General features: G+C 43.4%; 1 protein-coding gene across 2 annotated transcripts in view; it reads left to right on the top strand.

The window, feature by feature from the left end:
* Positions 1-12,500, top strand: part of csmd3b (CUB and Sushi multiple domains 3b) — a gene marked incomplete at its 3' end in the record, with an annotated part of 479,766 nt that overhangs the window by 316,684 nt on the left and 150,582 nt on the right. For both annotated transcript variants that reach the window (XM_080787482.1, XM_080787483.1), the window contains 2 exons: positions 6,487-6,590; positions 9,913-10,025. In XM_080787482.1, the coding sequence (XP_080643608.1) occupies positions 6,487-6,590; positions 9,913-10,025 (217 nt within the window). The remainder of the gene's footprint in view (positions 1-6,486; positions 6,591-9,912; positions 10,026-12,500) is intronic.

The following is a 12,500-nucleotide window of genomic DNA, read 5'->3' as shown; positions in this document are numbered from 1 at the left end:
TGGCTCCAAGGACGAGGAGCACATTATTCTAGTTTTATATTTAGCACCATGTTGTAAAAATAATGATAACTGCGCTGCCAGTTAGCGCGGCTTTGCGCCAGGCGGAAGATAAGGCCCTTGGTCTTGTTTTCGCTCCTCTCGTCGCCTTGGCTTGTCTTTAATTATGGAATGGAAGCAATAGAAACAAGGCCCATTCTTGTGCCCTCTCCCTGTTCTCCTCATTTGTCATCTTCAACAATTCCATCCGACTTTAGCTGTGTCCAGTGTTGTGTAACTTAACAGTTTACGGAACAAGCTGACTTAGCATCACCCCCCAAGAGCTTGACATACACTTTGCGACATGCGGCTGGCACGTTTTTTTTTCTATTTGGCATCGTTTAAAAAGTTTGTAATCTTTGCACCTCGAACACGAATAAATGATGAATTGACTAAATAAATTGACAAATTTCTGCACCGACAACGCTCACGGTGGCCACATCGCCGCCTCGTCTCGTTTTGGGGGTTTGGAGGTTGGCAGCTGAAAAAGACATGCCCGGTGGACACAGGACATTACTCAGCTCAATGAAACGGAGGTATAAGGGGAGAAACCCTCCCCGGGGACACGTCGCCACCATCAGTCTTCATCAGCTAAAGTCTGACCCTTCCAACAAACAGCCCGATTTATACAACCCCAGGTTGAATCCCATAAAGGCAGTAGAGGCGATGAGGGCACGGGGTCCTCTGTGCCCCTGCTACAGACCATCCATTATCCCACCCCCAGCCCTGTCTGTCTCTGCCTTAGATCACCCACTGTCTGTCTATACACCACCACTTTTCACACTCTAACCTGACGTTTTAGCGTTAGAGTATATATAATAATACACCTAGCTTATCGTGGGCATGTTTGTTTTCTTTTTGGGGCGTGGGGTGGCAGGCAGGGGAGCAGAGGCTCCGCCCACTTCGTCGTGGTCGCCACGACAACCGGGGAAGTGCTTTATCAAGCAGAAATTCAATTCTGTCGCCTCATTGGCCAGGAGCCAGAGATGGATGACATGTTGGAATGAACCCGGCCAATTAGAAAGTGAGAGACACAGAGAGAGAGAGAGAGAGAGAGAGATAGAGAGAGAGAGATAGAGATGGAGATAGAGAGAGAGAGAGAGAGAGAGAGAGAGGCAGACAGATACAGTATAGAGAGGGATTGATGGACAGAGTGAGACGGGGAGAGTGACAGACAGAGAGAATTTTTTGTGAATACCATCCAATTAAAGAGAGTGGAGTGGGCAGATAATGTAGGACACACACACGTGCACGCACAGACGCACGCACTCATGCACGTACACACACACACACACACACACACACACTCAGAGGTTAAGAGATGCATATATATTCTGCTTACACACTTACATGGGAACATAATGTCACCAATGAGATTACAGTCCAGTTGTGTTAAATTCAGCGTGTGATGTGCAGTGACATGCACGCACGCGCGCACGCGGATGTGTGCGCGCATGCACACGCACACACACACACACACACACACACACACACACACACACACACACACACACACACACACACACACACACACATAGAGCAATGTAGTCATACATAGTTGTGTTTAATGCTCTGTGAACAGTGCTGATGCTGGCGTTAGGGGTGTTCTGCAAAGGACATAGACTACGAGGTAGACAGTCTCGCTTACATTACAGGGCCAAACAAGGCTAACTGGTTTTATCCCTTCAGGGTCAAACATGCCTGGAGTCGTTGTTTTCCACCACATATTCACGATTCAATAATGTATTGCCAAAAACAACTTTACAGTTGATTTGTTTCAGTGTGCTCAGATATACAGTAATAACAAGAACATACAGCGTACACTACATAATACAAACACCATAGCCTAAAATAATTATATCATATGTCCTTGGACAGATTAGGGCGCATGTGCTTAAGTCGTTAACAGTTTATATAACAGGTGAAGCATTTAGCATATAGCAAGTTGTTCTGGCCTTAATACTGTGGAGTATACAGGGCTAAAGAGCCAACCTAATTTATCCTAAAAGGTCAATAATTGCTCTCAAAATGTTCCAGTGGAGTTCCCCAGGTGGCCTCTAGCTAACCAAGGCTAGCTTGGTGCTACTCATTATTCTGCACAAGTCACCCATTTTGCTTTTGCTTGAATTCCAGCATTTATTTTCTATGATTATGTTTCCTCACCTTGCTTCCAGCAATAGACTAAGCAGTCTTAATAAAGGGCATAGTTTGTATAATATGCAGTGAACGATGGAGTAACAGTTGCTTAAAGTTTATTTTACTAGAATATTATGTTTGCCTACATAATATATTCGGAAAACATGAGCCAAGTTTACTAATTTCTGCAAATATGCTAACTACCCGTCTGCACTGCTTGTTCCCTGCTTATTCATTTGTCGCATGCCTGGCCTCATACTGTGTGTTGGGAATCTACTGCAACGTGTTGTATATATTTAACACTTGTATACATATTGTAGTTTATTGGCAACTTCGTTGCATTCCAACATATCTGCGGGAGCCGGGTCCCTGCAGCAGTCCTTTTTGAGAAGTATACTTCCGTGTAGACAAACCCTGTAATGACAACAGAGCTTCAAGGGGTGTCACGAAAAAAAATGCTACTAAAAGGAATGTTACACAGTATGACTTTAAAGGTAGGGTAAGTGATTTTCTTTGGTTACAATTAAGATTCAAACAAATAGGTAGTACCGGTAGTTGGGAGGTGCTGACCACGGGAGACAAACTTGAAAAAGGAGAGGTCGCACAGCTCGTAGTCACGATGCAAAAAACATTTTATTATGACCATTTCGGCACAAAATTTGCAAGTTAGCAGATTTACAATTAAGATTAAATAGCTCTATATTCTGTACTATAGTGTCTGTTCTCCAGCACTTTATTAAACAGAAAATGCATAGTATTACCATAAAGTCATCCGGCCAGGTGGACTTTATTTTTATAAATAAAATGACACCCAAAAAGTAAAAATATCATTGTACGTATGTACAGTTTTACCATATTCTATTAACCACTTGAACCCGCAGCATCCATATTCTTGACATTAGCCAAAATATCAGATCTACAAGCTCACAACATGTTGCATTGTGACAGGTTGTGAGCTTGTAGTTATTATATAATTGGCAAAGATATTTGGTGTATAGAGCGTCGCAGTCCCGCCCCCCGACGAGAGGCCGCTTCACCTCCCAATGAATGAATCAATGAACCATTCATTGTAAAGCGATTTGAGCACTTGGAAAAGCGCTATAAAATGCAATTCATTAACCTAGACAGTTTTCTAACCTAGACGGTTAACAACCTGTATTATAGAATATGAGCTGTTTGAACTGTGTGTCATTGAAATTGGGTCCCCGAAATGAGAAACGAAGTGTGCCCCTTATCAGTTCCATAAGGGACATGTCTTTAGTTTCTAAATAAGGGACGATGCCTCATGTCAAGAGACGGATGTCAACCCTAATTCTGTGGTGTGTGTGAGCTCAGTTCAACCAGCCTGTTTGCTGTGTGTGTGTGTGTGTGTGTTCACCATTATATCTACTGTGTTTACCACCTTGTTTCTGTTGTTTATAGTCTGTTGTTGTTATTGTCCATTCATGCTGCCATCTCTGTATCTCCTGCTTGGGCAGTTTAAGAAGAGGGCGATAATCTCGTGTGAATAATGCTTACGTGGTCTTGCAGCAGAGGACAGCATAACCTACATAGTGTAGTGTGTGTGTGTGTGTGTGTGTGTGTGTGTGTGTGTGTGTGTGTGTGTGTGTCTGTTTCTCTCTCTCTCAGGAGGAGAAGTTTAGGGGAAGAATATAAAATCTGTAGCTGATGTTTCATGTTTTATTCTGCCCGCCTTGTCCTCTGTCCATGTTACACATCACTCCGGTTGACATGAGTTATATTACGGCCCTCTAATGTTGTCATGTATTTTCCGAGCGCGTGTCATTTGAAGGCTGTTTGTGTGTTGTTGAGTTGAATTACCAAGAGTGCCCGCCGGACAGAAAGACCATTCTAACCAAAAGGTCACGGGTTTGATCCCCGACGATGACATCCATCAGCCATCACCCTGTGAGCAAAAAGCTCTTGTGCCCCCCCTACCCGTTTAACGAGGGTACTGCAAAAATGTCAATCTCCAGGGCCATATGGCGGCTATTATGTGTACCTAGGCTGTATTTCATTTTTAATGAGGACTTAATCTAATTGTTGGCAAGATAAAAAAAAAGAAAAAAACAAGGTATATCTTCTGCCGCTTGTCCTCCCGTTGCGAAATATAATCAGGCGTTGTGATCACTCCCCGGACCGAAACCCAGTGAGCCAGATCCATAAACGGACCTCATTGTGCTAATGAATTGCAGCCATTCCAGTAATGAAGGAGGAGATAGACAGTGAAACACGATGTGGACGGAGCGTCTAACCCATTCAGACCTGCTGAGGACACATCTGTGTCACCTTCTCACAACTGTGTCGCCTCTCACAACTTTAGATTGTAGATCTACAAGCTCATAGCGCAGCACTCTGTGCCGTGTTACAATCTTATATTCTCAAATATTGAATGAAAAAGATAAACTCAGGGGGGTGTTGGTCCCTCTGAAAAAAACATATTTTCAGATGGGGCTCCGTGGCCAAATACAGATAATTCTGTGGGTTCTTGACATGAAACCGTTTGAGCACCAGACAGTGCACCACTGATCTGGTCTTATATACTGTAGGTCTTGATGGGCTAAAATGGCCTGGAAGTTCTTTTTGTTCATTTTACATTCCCTAGTATATTCTTAGATGACTTCATGAGGTCTTATACTCATGGAAAGCTGTTCATGATAATAAAGATAACAACAAATGAATCTCGAAGTAGGCTATCTATGTATCCCCTCCCGGGACAGGAGAGTCAGTTTCATCATGGCGTTAGTTGGTACCTGCATTAATACCGCATCAGTTTCAAACGGATAGCGATCAACCCCCGAAAAAACAGCATCTTAATGACCCGGTGGGGGGAGAGAGATGAATGCTGATCACGGAGGCCGCAGTCCTCCTCCGTTCTTACATTCTAAAGCACATTTACTAATAAATACATACAAACGTATACTGTTACAAGAGAGCAAGGGTGTACAGGCAATGAGTCAGACATGTTTGTGCATTAATGAGCTCTAGGGATAATAGGGGGAGGCGAAACGCCTCGGATGTTTCGGGATGTTTTGAAGTGAGTCGAATATGGAAATATTGAATCTGGAGCCCCAAAGACTCAGAAGGAAGGAAAAGGAAGAGAGAGAGAGAGAGAGAGAGAGAGAGAGAGAGAGAGAGAGATGAAGAAAGGAGGGAAGCTTCCAACTTCAGGGTCAAATAAGGACTCGTGGGAGTATTGTAATAAAGTTACAGTGCTATCCCAGACTCCTACGTATTATCTCTGCTGATGGTCCTCTCCGTCTGTCTGACAATACGCCTTCCCCCTCTGTTTCTGTTTCTCTTCAGCCTCCGCTCTCAATGTCTCTCTCTCAATCTATCTCTCTCTCTCTCTCTCTCTCATTTTCAATTTCAATTCAATTCAAATTAAAGGGGCTTTATTGGCAGGAGAATTTAATTTATTTTTTTTACCCACCCTTCTATGTTTAAATTAATTGCATTACTAAAATCTGAAAAACAAAAAGTAATCTATAAATTGGGTGCTTTTCTGAAAACTATTCTTCCACTGTACAAATAGGGGAAGCCTTCTGATATGTCTATGTATATCGTGTAATGTATTGTATACTTTTGATTGTATACTTTTATGAATCTGTGCTCCAAACCATGTGATCATGGTCGTGAGTTAAATAAATGATGAGAAAACATTGCCAATAATGCACAGGTGGAACAAACCAAACAATTAAATGGGAATAAAGACGTGTGTAAACAGAGCTGTGCTACATTGCAACTTGGAGAAAACAAACCTTACAAACCCATTAGAAGTGTGCATTTTCTGTCAGAAATAGTTATACATCAATATAGGAAAGGTTAGCTTGGGAAAACAAATGACATTTTCATGTTTGAAATTCACTTGGTGTAAAAGCTTGGGGAAAAATTGCAGCACATTTTTCAAATGTATATTTAAAAGGTAGTTGCTGTGTTTGTACGTCTGTCTGTCTGTCTCTCCCTTCCTTCCTTCCGCACGCACGCACACACGCACACACATACGTGCAGTCGTGCACACTGTCTTTCTCTCTCTCTCTCTCTCTCTCTCTCTCTCTCTCTCTCTCTCTCTCTCTCTCTCTCTCTCTCTCTCTCTCTCTCTCTCTCTCTCTCTCTCTCCCTCTCTCTCTCTCTCTGCTACCACCCACTCCATCTCTGGCAGATACCGTACATCCCTCCCTGGCCTCAGATAAAACACTAAATGTTGCTTTAATCATGCTTTTAATCGTGTGTGTGTGTGTGTGTGTGTGTGTGTGTGTGTGTGTGTGTGTGTGTGTGTGTGTGTGTGCGTGTGCGTGCGTGTGCGTTCAACAGGTGATCCAGATAAACTTTGAGGAGTTTGACCTGGAAATAGCCTACGATACTCTGACCATTGGAGACGGAGGGGAGGTGGGCGATCCTACTACTATACTACAAGTGTGAGTATTAACCTAATGTGTATCGTGTTGTCAGATAGAACATATATATTTAAAAAAAATCATGAATTAGTATTACTTTGAGTGTCGCGCGGAAGTACCACAAAAAGCCGATTAACACATTCTGATTCATTCACTCATTTTATTTTGAAGTTACAGTGTGAAACGGAAGCCTGTATGTTTCTGAACCAATCAGAAGGTCCCATCCCTTCAGGCTATGGGATGTTTTAGTCTCAATCACTGCAGCCGTGTCCAGCAGGGCTAGTGTTTGTTTGGAGACGGAGACGGCCGTCCACAGCTAAGCATGTTTTTGCTACTACGTGGCTTATTTCTAACCTAAAGATGTTTTCAGATAAATATTTTAGCGTGCTGATTACATTTAAAATCTGGTTGACATCTTGAATGAGTTTAAAAGTACGAGTTTAAAAGTAGTAGTTCTGTAATCAAAATCAGCTGTATTTGAAGAACGTAATAATTGTCTAGCTATGTATTTCATCACGCAGCAAGTTTCGTTCTCGTTCTTAATTCTTAATCTTAAGTAAGTAATGGCTTTTTACGGACTTTTGATATTAAATTCCAAAAATGTATGACCACGGATATGCTCTAAAGTGAGGAAAAACATATTTTTCATTTCACTAGGGCTTTAACGTGAAATTGGTTAAGTAGCTTTCATAAATATTTTGCCAAATAAAAGAGCTTATTCCAACTACAGTACATTGGGACACGTCTTAGTTTTTTTCCATATGCTGAAAAGTATTTGTTTTGCAGTCGTTTTTAACCCATTTTGGGCGGGAACCCCTTTTGGTGTTAGGCATTATGCTGTGCTTTAGCTATTGAAAAATAGCAGATCTACAAGCTGGCGCGCTACGAGCTTGTAGGTCTGCTATTTTTGAAAAATCGAAGATCGACTTACATAGAAACATAGCTTTTTCAGAAAACTGTCAGGATGTAGAAGACATTTTTAGAATCTGATCTCAGGTCAAAATGAGTGCAGCCATTCTGTGTCGGCTATACTTTGTGTTTTGGTCGCCTTAAATGTGCACCCAGATGAACTACGGTGTGTCCTCTCCTCCGCCGCCCACGTCATCCACAGCCGTGCTGCGGCAGATGATTGTGGTCCATGTTTGACATGTTCAGTTCCTTTAGCGGCGCGGTCGCTCACAGTGACAGTTCACCGTGCACGACGGCACTTTAGCTTTGTGCTGATTGGTCAGCTATCACCCCTCCGTGTCCTAATTTATCACTCCTGTCACCCGGGGCGGTGCGTGCATGGTTCTCAAACCCTTTCATGTCAATTGATTTGTATTTGACTGACTACCTCCCCCTGTTTGAAAAGCCTTTGTGCCAAGAAGACTTGTGTCAAGATTTTGTTCAAACACAGAACGTCTACAAGCTCACAGCGGGGTAGATAAGCTATTTTCAGCCAAAAAATAAAATAGGGCTCAAGCGTTTTTTTCTTTCTTTTTATAATTATTTTATCCCACGATTTTTGTAACCCATTATTTTGTGCCCAGTAGCAAATGGCTCATGTTTCCGTCAATGGACGAGGAGTCCAAGCCACTTCTTTTCACCTGACAGGGTGGAGTTTCCCCGGTTGGACGCAGCGTGTGGAAGGAACACGTTATTACAACCATTTCCTTTCCCTTCCATCAGGCGCCCCAGCTGGCCAGGGGGAGGCCGTTTAGAATAGATACTGTAGATTTTACGGTATAAACCGTTCCACATTTTCCTGGAGACCCCCCCAAGGACCCCTGGGGGTCCACAGACCCCTCTATGAGAACCACTGGCCCAAGGCACACAGAGGCTGTTGAACACCATGAGCACAGCCAGAGAACTGAGTCAGAACTGCAGGGAATGCCACAGAGGGTTCTAAGCCTCTAACAGAAGCTTGTGTTTCCATCCACTATATCAACTTAGACACAGTCACATGGCATCGCCCATCGCTGAAGGCAAAATTAAGATGTCATGTCATAATCCTCCCTTTATCCCGCCCGGACAGAATTGCACGCCAAATGGAAAGGCGAAAGACAAGGGTATGCATTTTGACTGCATTCTGTATGCATAGCCGACTGGGTAATTGCCTTATTAAATCCCACCCATCCCCTAAAACACAGTGAAAAACAGTTGGAAGGTTGAGGTGTCAGCACTCTATAAACCCCACTGAAATCCTTGGCAGTTGGCACGCATGCAGGAAATACTATAAGCACTGACTTGCCTCATTACCCTTGCCTTGAGTATGACAGCGTACAAGGGGCTAATGAGAGGCAGAAAGTGTAGACAATCACAGAAAGATATTTGAAAGTCAATGAGACAATATTCTGTCTGACAGCCATCTATCTCTGTAGCTGTTTAGTGTGTGTGCACAGTGTGTGTGCACAGTGTCTGTATACAGTGTCTGTGTCTTGAACATCTAGCTATTGGGGATTGGGGGGAGGGATAGCCAGCTGGTTACGGCATGTACCGTGTAGGGTCTGGTGACTGACAGCGAGTCTGTCTCGGTTCGATTCCCAAGCCCGGCAGACCCTTGCTGCATGTCAGTCCCCGGGCTCTCTCCGTTTTCTGTCTGTCTTCACTGTCGACCGTCAATGAAGGCAGAATATATATTTAAGAGCATGTATTTTTAATCACGGTAGCATTGTGATATGATATTAACTCCAAAGTTATGAGTGTACTGAATAAATATGCTTCTCAAATCGATCCGTGTTCACAAAGAAGTATTCTGGTTCAACAGTAAAAGATGATAAATCCCCCCCGCCCTGCCCCCGGTTTGTTCATTAGTTTTGAAAGGTTTTGACAAGCCCCTTGGCATTGCTGCTGCTGTTGTCTCGCCCTATTTATTTATTTTACATTTTTGTAATTTCCTTCATGATTTGATTACTGTGTTTTCAATTACTTTCTTCCTCCGTTCCATTACTGTTCAGCGGCACTAAATAAGATGAACAAAACACTATTGCATAGATAATTTTGGCCATAATCATGATAATAACAGTGTTGAGTATAATGAGGATGATGACGATGATACTTCAGTGATAATCATGTCAGGGATAATAACATAGCAACTATCGTTGCTGGCATGTAGAAACCTCATAAGACCTCAACGAAGACCAAAAACGGTTACCTTTCAGGATTCAAATGACAAAGTAGCAAAAAAGACAATGTTTGCTACTGTACTTTTGAGTGACACTGAGGTATGATGTTCCATTTATGGGGAAACAGAAAACCCATAAAAATGTTAAAATATGGAGATACACGGTTTCTGCCTGACAGGCTAGCAAGGCTATAATAAAAAAACGGAAATTACACGATGATGTCACTTGTGTTGCAGCCTATCGGGGAGCTTCGTTCCAGACCTGATCGTCAGTCTGACTCACCAGATGTGGCTGCACCTCCAGTCTGACGAGAGTGTGGGCTCCATAGGGTTCAAAATCAACTATAAAGGTAAGCACAGTGAAAAGGAAGGGAGTTCGCACATCACATGAGTGTCTGATATACTCAATTATGAGCTTGTTGATCATGTAGATCCATTTTTGTATACTTTTGCCTTTGGCACTTGAACCCCTTTTGGTGTTTTTGGTGCTCATAGCGAGCTTGTAGGTCTGCTATTTTTGAAAATTCGTGCAAATCTTTGAATATATATTCTTTACAACGTTTTAAACTCAAATCTTTAAATATATATTCTTTCAGAGCCAACGTTTTAAACTCAAAACTTTGCTTCTAGGGGAGGGGGTCCCTGGAGCAACATATTTTCAAATAGGGGCCAATTACATATAATCTTGGGGGTCCTTGACATGAAAATGTTTGAGAACGACTGACATATAGAAACTGTCAGGATTTAGAAGACATTCGAATCATTCCCAGGTCTAAATGGGTTAAGTATAATGTTTTTTGCAAATATACTAAAACGAATGGAATAGAGGAATAGAGTATTTCTACGTTGCGGTATTGCATTCCACTGCTACACTTCCATCACTGGCACAGACACAGAATATAAAATGAAGCAGGATGTTTTGTTTCTCGTCATGTCTGAAGCAAGGGGACCGTGCAGCATATGTACAGGCTACCCTCGGTGCCCAGCAGCTTAGTGAGATGTTGTTTAGCCAGGGGCTGCTGTCTGTATAATTACGCTATATGTTGCATGTAGCCCACACAGCCTCGGGTTTAGCTACCGGGGGTCTGCCTGCATCCCGGAACTCTTGTCAACCACAGATAAGTGCATAAATAACAACTTTGAGAGTTCAAAACATAAACATCTGCTCGCTTGTCCTCGGGCACAGATGCAAACGTGTGTCTTTTTTTTTTATATCAGTCGTTGCTTATGAGTAAACTTCCTCATTGAGATCAACATACTTCTACATTGTGGTACTGCAACTTTTAAGTAAAGAATCGGAGTACATCCATCCATGAATGTAACTAAAGAGTGCCAGGGACCCAAGGGGGGTCCTTGGGGGGGAGGGGTGGTTGGGGGTTCCATGAGGACCCCGGCAGAATGATTGGTAACTCTGAGAGTGTACAGGTGGAACGAAATGGACACCTAGGCTGGTCCATTTTGTTCCACTCTCAGAGTTATGGGGTCAGTGGTCTAATGCACAGTGAACTGAGAGTCCTTGAAATGGAAAAGTTTGAGAATCAGCTGGTGTTTACAGACAGGCTGCCTTTGACCGCAGACAGGCAGTTTGGGGGTGTTGGCATCTCCCAAGTTTATTTACAGCTTATGTCAACACCATCATAATAATAATAATTTTGACAAGCAAATGATAGTGCACCATTATATGCCCATGCAGTGTGAACTACGAGACAAATGCCTTTTTGTTCCTAGATTACATGGTGTTATGTTTTGACGACAAGTCATACAATAGGAGTTCTCTCAAGGAGCAAATACTTTTGTTACCCTGCATGACATTTGTGCCAACCATGTAAGAATTTGAATAAAAGGCTTAAGTAGGTTGTCGTCTAGGGCCCGCCGGATGGGTTTAGGGATGAAAGTGCTTTTAAATTAGTTCCGCAATAATATCCCAGCGGCCAGCAAACGTCATTCAGCATTCAGGACAAGAGACCTGTGTGTCCAACTCTTCTACTGTAAAGGTGTGGTGCACTCTGTGGGTGGCTGGATGAATGTGTGTTGGAGCAGTGGTTCCCAAAGTGGGGTCCGGGGACCCCCAGGGGTCCTTGAGGGAGTTCCAGGGGGTCCCCAGCTAAATGACATTTGTACACTCTCAGAGTTAAATTATCACTGCTACAGCCATAAAAATATTCTCTTATGGGGGTCCCTGGCATATCTTTTCAAATCTGCGGGCTAATTAGTGTCAATTTGGGGGTCCTTGACAGTTTGGGAACCGCTGTGTTAGAGCTTGTGTGCCCGTGTGTGTGCCCGTGTGTGTGTGTGTGTGTGTGTGCCCGTGCCCGTGTGTGTGTGTGTGTGTGTGTGTGTGTGTGTGTGTGTGTGTGTGTGTGCCTGGCTGCCTGCGTGTGTACCTGTGTGTGTGTGTGCCTGGCTGCCTGCGTGTGTGCCAGTGTGTGTGTGTGTGTGTGTGTGCCTGGCTGCCTGCGTGTGTGCCAGTGTGTGTGTGTGTGCCTGGCTGCCTGCGTGTGTGTGTGTGTATGCATGGCTGCCTGCGTGTGTGCCAGTGTGTGTGAGAGAGGCAGAGAGGGATGATTTGTGTGTCTGCGTGTCTGTCTCTTTGTGTTCTCAAGGCTATAAGGCATAGACGTTGGCCATGAAATATAAACATTATCAGTAACTCTAGCCTTGCTGCAAAGTCACTGAACCACTGTAGTCTCTCTCTCTCTCTCTCTATCTCTCTCTCTGTGTGTGTGTGTGTGTGTGTGTGTGTGTGTGTGTGTGTGTGTGTGTGTGTGTGTGTGTGTGTATTAGACAGGTCTTTCATCAGTAAGCCAACAGAGCCCTATACTAAC

Source organism: Protomyctophum bolini (assembly GCF_963924005.1).
Source record: "Protomyctophum bolini genome assembly, chromosome: 17".
Taxonomy (NCBI): Eukaryota; Metazoa; Chordata; class Actinopteri; order Myctophiformes; family Myctophidae; genus Protomyctophum; species Protomyctophum bolini.
This window is presented reverse-complemented; position numbering and strand designations above follow the sequence as displayed.